Genomic DNA, 14,332 nt, shown 5'->3' on the forward strand with positions numbered 1-14,332 from the left:
CACTGTAGGCCGAAAAAAATATACGCTGGGCTACAGAAAGGCCTAGCTGGCTAACAGTGAGCCACTACAACAGTAATGCACACGGTCACAGGTAGCCCTAAGGAGGAGCTTTTTTGGGGTACTTGTTGACAGGATTCTACACTACCACTGTCCTTGCCTGACCAGTACTGCCCCTATACTCTGTATAATCGGCTGCAGACTGAGAACGCAATAGTCTGCATAGCCCAAGAGGAAAACAAAAAATGTGTGCAAAACTGCTCCCAGCAGCCACAACAGTAATGCACACGGTCAGATGTGGCCCTAAGAAGGACCGTTGGGGTTTTTGAAGACGCCAACACTAACTATAGCACCAGCAGCACCCTCCCTAATCTCTGCCTACGTGTGTCTGAGGCGAGCAGCGGGCGGGACTGCTTTATATACTCGGTCACTTGATCTCGCCACCCACTCACTGCAGGGGGGTGGGATAGGGCTGGAACGTCACAGGACGTCCCTGCATGTCTATTGGCCAGAAAATACAGAGAAAATAGGAAACCAACAGCACTCACCGCCACAATCCGGGGGGGTCCTTCTATTAAACACGCAGTCTGCACGCCTAGAGCGGGATTAGATCCAAATCCCAACAGATACAGTCAATGAAGTAAAGGAACGTCAGGCAGCAGGTTTTTCAGTGCAATGCACTTTTATGTATCCAGAAGCATTTACCTTGTACTCCTATGGATACAAAAAAATACATTGCACTTGAAAACCTGCTGCCTGACGTTCCTTTACTTCATTGACTGTATTGGCCAGAAAATGGTGCAAAACATGCAGGGAAGGAAATGGAATTGACTCGAGTACTGCGTGGTGTTCGTCTCCAGTAACGAGCATCTCGAGTACCCTAATACTCGAGCGAGCATCAAGCTCGGACGAGTACGTTCGCTCATTTCTAATATATATATGTAATGAGAAAAAGTCACATAACAGTCACGTGCACGTCACATGGCATACGAGTGCCATGTATTTTTTTCCAAGGTCATGTAGGAACAATGAGCGATCTCTCCTGCAGGAACGTCCAAAACTAGAACACGCTGTGATCACATTTCCTCGCAGAGTGAGTGAAAAAAATTGCTGATGTGAATAAATGAATGGATTTCATATTCGTGCGCGTTAAATATGCATCGCACAAAACCGACGCGAGCGAATTACCATTGGCGAAATCACTGCCGTGGACAGGGAGAAAGCAAAACCCGATTTGTTCATCTTTTTTCAGGGGGGGGGGGGTGGCCTGGATGGAGACCAGAGCGGTTGCTAGTCTCTAAGCTCCACACAAGAAGGCCTTCTAAAAGCTAATACAAGCACAGGAAGAATGGGAACCAGCTAAAGAAACCTAGCAGAGGATTGCCCTGCACAATGTCCACCAGAAAAAGCTGGCCCGTAGCGGCTCACAAGCTTCTTCACTGCTCGCACGAGTGAAGGAGGGAAGGAGGAGCGGGCTTCCGGCACACGCCGCACAGAGCAGAGACCCGTTGGAGCGGTGGCTTTGGAGGACGCTACAAAGCAAGGAATGGGTAAGAAAACTTCTGCTGACCACCGGCTCCTAGAGCCCAACAAATCACCTCACCCTGCACCAGCGGGGAGCCCGCGATCAGACGGAAGCAGGGTGTCACAACCAGGGACACCTAAGGTAGCGCCTGATCTTTCTCCCAGCAGTGTCTCTCACTCCCTGCAGCTGCAGCAGAGCTCACTGTGGGCAGAAAGACATGGACTTATACGGAGCTCACAGTCCCCTGACACAGAAGCTGAAAACTTAGCTCCTCCTCCACCCCTCCCATTGCGATTAGTGGCGAGGGGCGGAGAGGGGGCAGGAGCTCAGTGCACTGCTCCCAACACTTCCAGCCTTCCTCCCCCTGCAGAGAAGGACGCTGTATATCGTTGGGGCATGCAAACCAGGCCGATATACGGTCATCAGAATAAGCCCTTAAACTGCTAATAGCCAGAGAGTGGAAGGCCCCTAACACACCCACAATCCAAAATTTGATCAGTAGGACATTGGAGCATTGCTCGTATGAAAAACTATTAGGCCTAAGGCAGAGAAGAATGCATAGCTTAGGAGAAACTTGGCTAAAAATGGATTAAAAAGCTATTATTATTATTGTAATAAAGGTCTAGAGGGATGGGTTCTTTCGGGTCATGGTTGTGATGGTTCTGGAAATGTACCCCCCTCTCTCCCCTGCCCCTCACCCCACCCCCCTCCTTGTTTTACCCAATCCACACTTTTATGTTTCTTTAGCTTTAAAATGTCATGTTTATGTTGTTTTGTATGAAGAAAAGATTGATGGACAGATTCACCATCTGAATGTAAATTGTAAATCTAACCAATGCACGGTTTTATCTGTCATCACAATAAAAATGAATGGAATTAAAAATCTTTTTTCATTATTTTTCACATTCCAAATACGAATCTGGTTTCCTTGTAAAATGTTTTCCACATACAGAAATCAAACAACGTCTTCCTCGTGTAAATTATTTATTGCTATTTACAACTGGTATGAGTAGTACAACATTTCCCACATTATGAACATTTCCCACATTATGAACATTTGGCCTCCCTACTGTGTGACTTCTCTGATGTAAAATAAGATTTAATTCCAACGCAAAACGTTTCCCACATTCTGAACATGAATGCAGATTCTCTCGTGTGTGAATTCTCTCATGTGTAATACAGTGTGATCTATGTGCAAAGCTTTTCCCACAGTGTGAACATAAAAATGGCTTCTCTCCTGTGTGAACTCTCTCATGTATAAGTAATTGTGAGCCACGTGCAAAACATTTTCCACATTCTGAACATGAAAATGGCTTCTCTCCTGTGTGAACTCTCTCATGTATAAGTAATTGTGAGCCACGTGTAAAACATTTTCCACATTCTGAACATGAAAACAGCTTCTCTCCTGTGTGAACTCTCTCATGTACAAGTAAGTTTGATCTATGTGCAAAACATTTTCCACATTCTGAACATGAAAACGGCTTCTCTTCTGTGTGATTGCTCTGATGTTGAACAACATCTGATTTTTTGATTAAAGATTTCCCACGTTTTGAATGTGAAAATGGCTCCTTTCCTGTGTGAGTTCTCTCATGTGCAATTAACTGTGCTCTATGTAAAAACCGTTTCCTACAGTGTGAACAACGGTACAGTTTCTCCCTTGTATGGACATTTTTGTGTGTAAAAAGACGTATTCTGCTTGGAAGATGCTTTCCACATTCATCACACTGAAATGTTTTACCCCTTTTGCGAGCTGTAGGTTTGGTAACAATCTGCAATTGGCCAGGAGAAGGTGCCTCATGATTACGGGGATTATATGACAGGTCTGTACTGACAAGCTGTGATTGGTCAGGAGAAGGTTCCAAACGATTAGGGGAATTATATGACAGAAATGTACTGATAAGAGGTGGTTGTACATGAAGGGTGATGAGGTTTTCTGCTGAAGAGCGCTGCATGAGATCTTCATCTTCTACTTTATAATTACACGATAACATCAAGTTTCCTTCTGAGTTCGCAAGTGGATTATCTGTTAAGATTAAGGAAAAAATAAGGATTTCGTGATTTTTTCCTTTTTTAAATCACTAAAGTGAAACAAAAATTTATTGAATTTGTAGTAACCTTGAAATAAGGGAGATGGAACAATACCTCTGTAGTGCCACCTATTGGAAGGCAGCTTTCCTGCAAGTCATTGTTAGACTCCTTATACAAGCGTTGTAACAATGACTGGGAATTGAAAAACAAGCCCGAACAACATACACAGACAGCCGTTTCAGGGTGTTTGCCCCTCATCAGTGTGTAGTAAGTGCTCTACTTAAGGAGAAAAGATAGCGTTCCCGACCCACATCTAGAGGCTTCTCACTAGTCAAGCCAGAAATCTACTATACACTGATGAGGGGCAAGCACCCTGAAACAACTGTTTGTGTATGTTATTTTGGCTTAGTTCGCTGATGCCTTCTCATCTCCCAGGGAACAGGAGGATCCGGCTATGAAAGTTAACATCCCCACTTCTTTTCTCCAACATCCCCTGACAAAGGAAAGTTGAGCCGCCCCGGACACGTTAGAGACTTGTCCAGCTGCCAAACCCACCGTTAATAGCAGGTTGTACAAGAAGGGTGATGAGGTTTTCTGCTGAAGAGCGCTGCATGAGATCTTCACCCTCTACTTTATAATTACACGATAACATCAAGTTTCCTTCTGAGTTCTCAAGTGGATTATCTGTTAAGATTAAGAAAAAAAAAGGATTTCGTGTTTTTTTTTAAAAATCACTAAAGTACAAAAATTTATTGAATTTGTAGTAACCTTGAAATAAGGGAGATGGAACAATACCTCTGTAGTGCCACCTATTGGAAGACAGCTTTCCTGCAAGTCATTGTTAGACTCCTTATACAAGCCTTTTAACAATGACTGGGAATTGAAAAACAAGCCCGAACAACATACACAGACAGCCGTTTCAGGGTGTTTGCCCCTCATCAGTGTGTAGTAAGTGCTCTACTTAAGGAGAAAAGATAGCGTTCCCGACCCACATCTATAGGCTTCTCACTAGTCAAGCCAGAAATCTACTATACACTGATGAGGGGCAAGCACCCTGAAACAACTGTTTTTGTATGTTATTTTGGCTTAGTTCTCTGATGCCTTATCTCCCAGGGAACAGGAGGATCCGGCTATGAAAGTTAACATACCCGCTTCGTCTTTTCTCCAACATTCTCTGCCAAAGGAAAGTTGAGCCGCCCCGAACATGTTAGAGACTTGTCCAGCTGCCAAACCCACCATTAATAGCAGGTTTTGGACAACTAAAGTCTAATGTGTATGGGGGGGAAGCTTCTAGGGTCCTTTTACACGGAATGATTGTTGTCCACTTAAGTGTCCCAAAGTCGTCCTGAAGATTACGGCTTCTGTCCTTTCACACAAGTGATAATTACTTAGGCTGCTTTCACACGACCGAGAAAAATCACACAAGATTTCTGCAATGCGAGACGCATAAATCTTGCATGAATACTAATCCCGTTCTTTTGAATGGAGTCATATTCATGAGTGAATTTTCCTCGAATAGCATTGCCTATTGTTTTCAATAGGAAACACTTGCCGATCCCCCGACATGGCTATAAGACTCACCAGGGGATCGCTGCTTCCCAGAAGCTGCTTCGCATCCACCGGCACATTGCATATGCCTGAGCGCGATATTGGGCTGAGTGTCACGCCCAGATATCACATTCGGCCGTGTGTAGGTAGCCTTCGTGAATGGAGGTGGAGCAGGTTGGGGATCGCCTCCGGCCACCATTCATAGCAGACAATCATAGATGAATGATTGTCCGATTACACGGGCCGATCGGCAATTGATTTTTATACCTACAGAAACTGAACGACAAGCAAACCAATTGTCATTCTTCGTTCATTCACTGGCAGCGTTTACACTGAATGATTGTTTCGCACCATCCAGCTATAAACTTAATGATAATTGTTCTGTGTAAAAGCCCCCTTAGACACAAACCGTTCACAGCATTTTGTTCTGATAAAAAGTGCATCTAATAGTCTGAAAAAAAATATGACAAAATATATTTGTTTGTTTTCTCCACTACATATGTAACTCTCTTCTTACCTTGTGATATCGGAGGCTGGTGGTTCTCCATCTTGACGTCCTTGTACAGATCCTTGTGTCCTTCTAAATACTCCCACTCCTCCATGGAGAAATAGACAGCGACATCCTGACACCTTATAGGAACCTGACAACACAATGATACCGTCATTACCCAGACTCCTCTAGTGCTGTTACTGTATAATTACCCAGCATTCCCAGCAGTGTCACCTCTCCAGTCAGCAGCTCAGTGATCTTGTTGGTGAGTTCTAGGATCTTCTGCTCATGTATCGGTAAGTGAGGAGGAGCCTCTGTGATGGGCCTCTGGCTCCTGCTCCATCCTCCTGACTCATGGAGATGGCTGTTGGAAGTCGCACCAGCACCCAATTTCTTCACTATTGTGTAATCCTGTGTGTGGAGAGAGACGTGTAGAGAACTGAACCCAGTATTCATCCATCAGTAGAAGGCGAGAGATTGGGATCCAGCTGTATAGAGGTCTAGTGAGACCACATCTGGAATACTGGGTTCAGTTCTGGAGAACTCATCTACTAAAATACCTTGATAAAATAGACCAAGTCCACAGATGGGTTATAAAAATGGTGAAAGGTCTTAAGTAAAGAACTGACAAGGTGTAATCAGACTTCAAGCTGGCCAACTGATGGAAGCAGCATATGGCAATGGCACTCAATACTGGCTCAGCTCTATATAATCTCTAGTAATCACACTCCCCATGCACTATTCATTGGGTGGAACTCAGGCTTTCATCAGCAATGGCTCCACACTCTGCAGATATAATGCCACTATGCCAATTATATTTGCACATTCTTATTCCCTAACGGCAATGTCTTCCTTAGCAACGCTATTTTCACAGTCAGAAGCACCAGTTGAACTCCTCCACATCTTGTAGACTGTGCCACTGTCACGTTGCATCCTTGTCAGGACAACCACTCTATGAACAGGAAGACACTACTTAAGACCCCCATAGGCATGTACAGCCTCGCCTCACAACATACAGAGCCTCCTATGCCATGCTCTGTAGTCACAACGTTGTCAAGGTATTTTTTATTAAAGGGACAATGTAAGCTCAACTTTAAATAACGTTGAGAAACTTGCAATTCTCCACAGTGTCATATCAGACCAGGATGTACTGAAACCGGTCCCCTGAACAGTCCCTGGGCTATGTTTACGCAGTGGAAACATAAACCAGCACAGGTATCATGGGAAATAACAGATGGAGGGGAACTTTCCATATATGCGGACATCCCGTCCTGATATTTTCAACGTAAACCAGACTTCTGTGAACGAAAATCAAAACCTACAGCAACAGTACCTCCTCTGCTAGAAGGGGCCTCAGGACCCTTAGGGCCAGGTCCATTTGGATTAGGTCTATGAAAATTCATAACTAGCTGTTTCGTATAGACATTTGTGGCCGGAACCCATGTCCGTTCTTCTGGCCCGCAACCATGCCAATGCACAAAGTACTGTAATGAATTCCTCACTCGACGAGTCCACAATGTGGCTGACCCCAAATTAAAGATCCCCATCAACCATCACTGGGACAGGAGGGGTAGAGCCATTCCCTGGATTGATATACTTTTTTTAAACACAGATTTGTGAAACACATCTGTAATAAAAGTTGGGAATCGTCAATCTAAAGGATATACAATTAATTTTAGCTGGACCAGGCTGACCTCCGGCCAGGTGATCCTGCTGGTTCCTGGCTGCACTTTCCTCCTCATTACGACGAGCCTACTTACCATTCTCATTGCTCCTACAACATTACTATTAGCTCATTGGTTACCACCATACAGAACTGACCATATTGGTGGCCGATCTTCACATTCTCTGCTGTTCAGTTCTTTAGTTCTCCCTCACTTGGAAGGTCTGGAAGCCGTTATACAGGACACTGGATTGTTCCTATTACTTCCTACAATGGATTTTCCCTTGTCCTTGTCTGACTTGTTACATAATACAATAAAGAACATAAAAATATTCAAAAGTTTACCTCTCCGGTCAGCAGGTAGATGATCTCCAAGGTGAAGTTTAATATTCTCTTGGTAATCTCATTGCTGTCTTTGTCCATTCTCAGTGAATCATGAAGAACTGTTTTGGATAAGAACATCAGAGAAATGGATCAACTCGAGGGTTCTAAAACTGCTGGCTTTAACAATAAAGACTCTAAATCATACGGGGGACATCATCATGTACGATATATTATACAGAACCTCATTTAATGAGTATTAAGAGCAGCAGGGTCTCAAAGCCTTCAACCTCATGGATTAAAGGGGTATCCCCAACACAAGCATATATGATATAGCCATAGTAGGTGCCACCTCCAAGACCCATACCAATGTGAAGAGTGGGGTTCCCTACCTGTTTGGTGAGGCAGCCACCACTTCCAGGCAGATTATGAATGGAGAAGGGGGTATACTTGGCTCTCTCCATTCATTTTCATGGGAGTTTAGGCAACAGTCGAGGAGACAAAGATGACCCGACTCATTACAACCTGACCCATGTCACTGTAGATGGCTTTTGGGGGAATACTACTGTTACCATGCTTCCCCAAAATAGGTCCTAACCCCGATAGTAAGACCTACCGGGTTTTTGGGGGAGGCTTGAAATATAAGGCCTCCATCGAAAATAAGATCTAGCTATCGTTTCTCCCCCCCCCCCCCCCAAAAAAAATCCTCACCTGGTCCACGGCCTCCTGATGGCCACCGGCGGTGCTACGGCAAACTGCAGAGTCCTCCCCATCTGCCATCTTAGCTTCTGCTGGTGACGGGGCTTTGAATACTCCACCTTCAGCAAAGCGAGCGCTGTGATTGGCTAATCGAGCACCAGCAGCCAATCACAGCCGGCACTCGATGAGCCAATCACAGCCATTCAGTGATATCATTTACTGAATATAGAAAGAAGGATAGGAGACAGAGTTGTGAATAGAGGAGAAAATTATTTATTTAAAGAAAGCAGATAGTTCCCCAATCCTCCAACTCCAGAGAGGACCCCCGCTGCCGGCCAACGGCCTAAAGTCACTCAGAATTAGGAATAACTGAGTTATATTATGTTACCTGTTCCCCCAACTCCTGGAGCTCCGTCTCACGCACGGCACTGAGTACTACACCGTCCTCCAGGGGAAGGGACTGCAACCCCCCTAAATCCCCCCACAAAAACTTTGCTCATAGCAGGTCAGGCCGGGCTATGAACTGGCGTCACGACAACAGCTGCCATCATTCCCTACTGGAGCCCATTATAAAGTCTCATGCCAAACATTCTGTTGGCTGTCGTTTTGGTGGATAGAAGAGTGACTGCCATCACCACAACCCCCCATTCTGGCGCGCCAAACCTACACACGGCTGAGCACAATATCAAGCCGTGAAACCCGTCCCAATATCACGCTCACACCCGTGCGATGTGCTGGCGGATGCAAGGCGTTTTTCTGTCAGCAACGCCTCCCATCACGTCCGTGAGGTTGCGATCCTCCGATGCCGCTCACAGCTGTGAGTGTTTCCCATTGTTGTCAGTGGGAGACCCCACATTGTACGCGTGCGATGCGTCTTTTGGCCCCATTGAAAATGATGCGTTCCGAGGAAAATTGCTCATGTAACTATTCAAAAGAATGAGGTTCATATTCGTTCAGTTAGGCCGCCTGCAGACGGCCGGGTCGGATCCCGCTGCAAGAGCCCCTGCAGGGACCAGTGCAATGCTCACCTCTCCCGCGACTCCGGCTCTTTGATGTGCGCAGAGCGGAGCCGGGGGAGACCCTTCTGTGCGGGCCTCTGCCAAGGATTACGTTTTTTAATGCAATCCTATGCAGGCGTGCACGGGCAGAAATTATGTGGGAAATCCCGCTGCAGAATTTCCGCCCGTGTGCAGGTGGCCTTATAGTACAACCCCGTTAACCCTTTGTGCTACACAAGTCCTTGCAGAGAGCTGGGCTCTCCTCGTTACACAAGAAAAACACAACAACACTGCAGAACCCCTCCGGCGTCTCTTACCTGCCGGCCGGAGTTACACGCAGGGGTCTAGTACTATTGTGTAATGCAGCAACCAACCGGTGTGAATATAGCTGATATCAGTGACCATGTGGCGTATATATATCCGCTGGCTGATAACAGCAGGGACCAGGACCTGCTACACTGTGATGATGTCACTATCATGTGATCAGTATATAAGGGGCGGAGTTCAGCAGTGATTGAAGGACCTGTGATGATGTCACTGTCATGTGACCATTATATAAAGGGCGGAGCTCAGTGTGCAGATGATAAGTAGTGGCGGGAGGATCTGTGCTGATGGTCATGTGAACACACACCGTGGAGCTTCTGTGTTATGTATGAAGTAAAAGAAATTGAAGACTTTGTGGATATGTTCCAAAATCAATATATTTGCCAGAAGCAACAAACCTGAATGGATCCCCTTAAAAGTACACTTTTATTAATCACATATCACCCTCGTCCCATACATCCGTGGTTAGTGCCAACGCAACAGGACGCCATTGGATTATTACTACTCGCTGTTTGGCCATATTGTATCCCAACTATAGAACTGTCTGAAGTGTTTCTGTGTATTACACTGACATGACAAAAGTGCTGGGATACTTAGTGACCCCATACTATGAGATCAGACGGCTGTCCAGCGTCTTCTAGGTGTACCACACCAAGTACTAAGTACTCACACCCCCGGCTCCTCCAGCTTCTGCCACAGTAATAAGCATTAGTTGATACACCGATGTGCCAAAATCCTGGGATAGCGGTATGTAAATTGATGATAAAGTGGCGAAACTCCAAGGGACGGCTTATATAAGTTATGAGGTGTTATCTTGCAAGTGAGGATAAACACCGGCCAGCGTTCTCATGGCAAGAAGACGTTATCGGAGTTCAAACGAGACACAATAGTGGGTGTCAGACTGGTGGGATGTTCCATTTTCAAACTTGTGTGGGCATTTAACCTTCCTCGATCACATGCGTACTGGCGATACATCATAGAAGGCACTACCACTCAGTGGACAGCACAGTGACTACCTACGGGTGCTTAATAGAGATGAGCGAGCATACTCGTCCGAGCTTGATACTCGTTTGAGTATTAGGGTACTCGAGATGTTTGTTACTCGAGGCAAGCACCACGCGATGTTCGAGTGAATTCCATTTCCTTCCCTGAAAGTTTTGCGCCATTTTCTAGCCAATAAAAATGCATGGAAGGCATTACAACTTCTTCCTGTGACGTTCCAGCCTTATCCCACCCCCCTGCAGTGAGTGGCTGGCGAGATCAAGTGACCCCCAAGTATTTAAAGTGGGGCCACCCGCGGCTTGCCACAGTCACACACTGGGAGAGATCAGGGACAGTGCTGGTGCTGCTATAGGGAGAGTGTTAGTGTAGGATCCTGTCTTCAAGAACCCCAACGGTCCTTCTTAGGGCCACATCTGACTGTCTGCATTACTGTTGTGGCTGCTGGGAGCAGTTTTGCTAATTTTTTTTTTGTATATCGGGTGTGCAGCCCCATTACAGCTATAGCGTTCTCAGGCTGCAGTCTGTGCTACATAGTATAGGGACAGCGTTGCTGAGATAGGGAAAGTGGTAGTGTGGGATCCTGTGTAGAAGAAAACCAAGGGTCCTTCTTAGGGCTACCTGTGACCGTGTGCATTTTACAGGTTGTCTGGTGGGAGTTGTAGTCCATCACTATTGCACTTAGGCCTGTTTGCGGCCTTCCTGACTATTTTCTTCAGCCTGGAGTTTGCCTTACTATACCACTCACAGCGAGAAAGACTATGCACATAATTCCAAGATTATTTACACCGGCCTGTGTCTGCAGTGAATTTGACGCTCAGCATACGGCCAACACAGCTACTTATAGAGGGAAAGTGATATACACAGTATATAGCCTGTCTTCTTTTTAAAAAAAAACCCAAAAAGCTCCTTTGTTGGGCTACCTCTGACCGTCTGCATTTTACTGGGTGCCTGGTGGGAGTTTTGGTGCATCACTATAGCACTGCTAGGCCTCTTTGCGGCCTTCCTTCCATTTTTTTCTGCCTGGAGTTAGCATTACGATTCCGCTCTCTCCGTGAAAGTGTACGCATATAATTCCGTGGTCTGTGTCTGCTCTATTCGTAATAAACCATGCTGAGGGGTAGGGGTCGAGGATGTGGACACGGGCGAGGATGCAGAGTTCCAAGTGAGGGTGTCGGCACAGGCCAAGTTCCTGGTCCAGGTGTATCCCAGCCGGCTGCTGCGGGATTAGGAGAGAGGCAAGTTTCTGGGGTCCCCAGCTTCATATCACAATTTATGGGTCCACGTGGTAGACCTTTATTGCAAACAGAGCAGTGTGAGCAGGTCCTGTCGTGGATGGCAGAAAATGCATCCAGCAATGTATCGGGCACCCAGTCTTCTACGTAGTCCACTGCTGAAACTCTGAATCCTCTGGCTGCTGCTCCTCCTTCCTCACAGCCTATACTGCTGCTGCAAAAATGGTACTGGGGTCTGCATATGCTTCTGCTACATAAATGTTACAGGGGTCTGCTGATACTGCTGCTACAGAAATGTTACAGTGGTCTGCGTGTACTGCTGCTAGAGAAATGTTACTGGGGTCTGCCTTTACTTCCACTACAGAAATAGTACTGGGGTCTGCCTATACTGCAGCTACAAAAATGTTACAGGGGTCTGCCTATACTGCTGCTACAGAAATGTTCCTGGGGTCTGTTTATACCTTTGCTACAGGAATGTTACAGTGGTCTGTCTATACTATGGGTGCACTAAGTCTTCCCATCGCGGTGTTTTACCTATGTGGCACAAATAATACAATGACTGACTAGGCCAGAATTGCTGGCCGAGGCCAAGTTGCTTGGCGGGGCGAAACTCTCCCATGGTTGGGCACTCCGATTTCTTCCTGTGTAATACCATCTTTGTGCACTTACAGCATAGGCTAGGCCAAGGAACTCTAAGACTGCCCCTTCCAGTGTTGAGCTATCTATGTTGCGACACATGGATTTCCCGTTGCTATGTAACTCAGGGCACCTTAGGTCACAAAGGTGGAGGCTTGGAACCGAGCCTGACCCTGGGCCCGCTAACGTGCTTCCCACACAGACTATTGCGGGTCCTGGTCATGGTGTCTTGGGCTTGTAATGCCACCTTCTCCTCCTGCTTGGGGTCAGGGGATCAGCACTGGGCATTATGTATTTTCTCCCGTGTTACCACAGTTATCTGAGACACTGGTTTGGGCCAAAGAGGAGGAGCGTTACTGCATTGATGAGACCTTCACAGCTGTATAAGCATCGGAGTCTGCTCTATGCCCACGATTGCTGAGGGTGTGTGCAGAGGCCTATGTCCTCGGCACAGTGAAAGTCTGGCATGTTTGGGCACTATCATTTCTTCATGTTTATTACTGTCTTTGGGTTCCTTCGGCTCGCCTACGCTGTGGGTGCACAAAGACTTCCCATAGCGGGGATTTACCTGTCTGGCACAAAGTCACTGACTGACATGGGTAGGGTGCATAGTGCAGATGGCTTTCCCCTTGCGGTGTGCATAGAGCTATCCGACACCTAGACAGAATGAATACTGTGTGGGCACATGGACTGCCCATTGCTATGTCAGTCACAGCACCTTGGGTCTCACAAGGTATTTGCTGGGACCGAGCCTGGCCAAGAGCCCGCTCACATCCTTTCAACACAGGCTACAGCGGGTCCTGGTCATGGTTTCTTGGCCTTGTAAGGCCACCTCCTCCTCCTGCTTGGAGTCAGGTGATCAGCAATGCGCATCATGTATTTTCTCTCGTGTTACCACAGTTATCTGAGAAACTTGTTTGGGCCAAAGGAGAGGAGTGTAACTGCATTAATGTTACAGGGGTCTGCCTATACTTCAGCTGCAGAAATGTTACAGGGGTCTGCCTATACTTCAGCTGCAGAAATGTTACAGGGGTCTGCCTATACTGCTGCTACACAAATGTTACAGGGGTCTGCCTATACTGCTGCTACACAAATGTTACTGGGGTCTGCCTATACTGTTACTACAGAAATGTTACTTTGTCTGTCTATACTGTTACTACTGAAATGTTACTGGGGTCTCCCTATACTGTTACTACTGAAATGTTACTGGGGTCTGTCTATATAAGCGCTGCAGGAATAAGTTGGCGCTATACAAATAAAGATTATTATTATTATTATATTGTTACTACTGAAATGTTACTGGGGTCTGTCAATACTGTTACTACTGAAATGTTACTGGGGTCTCCCTAGACCTCTGCAACATAACTGTTACTGGGGTCAGCTTATACCTTTGCTACAGGAATATTACAGGGGTCTGTGCATACTATGGGTGCACTAAGTTTTCCCATCGCGGTGTTCTACCTATCTGGCCCCCCAAAAAACACTGACTGACTAGGGCATGGAGTGTGGGCCGAAGCCAACATGTATTTTCTCTCACGTTACCACAGCTATCCGGGGCACTGCAATGGGATTTCTTTATATACCTTCTCTGGGTTCCTGGGACCCACCCATGCTGTGGGTGCACACAGACTTCCCATAGCGGAGTTGTACCTGCCTGGCACTTTAAAAAAAAAAACAGACTGACTAGGGCATGGAGTGTGGGCCGAAGCCAACATGCATTTTCTCTCACGTTACCACAGTTATCCGGGGCACTGCATTGGGACAAACAAGAGGAGCGATACAGCGCTAATGAGACGTTCACAGCTACGCTAGCATCGGAGTCCGCTCTATGCCCGCGATTGCTGAGGGTTTGTGCAGAGGCCTATGTCC

General features: G+C 46.4%; 1 protein-coding gene across 1 annotated transcript in view; it reads right to left on the reverse strand.

Moving 5' to 3' along the window:
- Window positions 1-2,489: 2,489 nt before the first annotated feature.
- Window positions 2,490-14,332, reverse strand: part of LOC136608229 (oocyte zinc finger protein XlCOF8.4-like) — a 158,423-nt gene continuing 146,580 nt past the window's right edge. Inside the window, exons 2-5 of the mRNA XM_066589094.1 lie at window positions 7,597-7,694; window positions 5,616-5,999; window positions 4,106-4,234; window positions 2,490-3,545 (exon numbers count right to left, since the gene is read on the reverse strand). Coding sequence (XP_066445191.1) covers window positions 2,503-3,545; window positions 4,106-4,234; window positions 5,616-5,763 — 1,320 coding nt within the window. The 5' untranslated portion in view covers window positions 5,764-5,999; window positions 7,597-7,694 and the 3' untranslated portion in view covers window positions 2,490-2,502. The remainder of the gene's footprint in view (window positions 3,546-4,105; window positions 4,235-5,615; window positions 6,000-7,596; window positions 7,695-14,332) is intronic.

The sequence above is a fragment of the Eleutherodactylus coqui genome, chromosome 1, assembly GCF_035609145.1.
Source record: "Eleutherodactylus coqui strain aEleCoq1 chromosome 1, aEleCoq1.hap1, whole genome shotgun sequence".
NCBI lineage: Eukaryota > Metazoa > Chordata > Amphibia > Anura > Eleutherodactylidae > Eleutherodactylus > Eleutherodactylus coqui.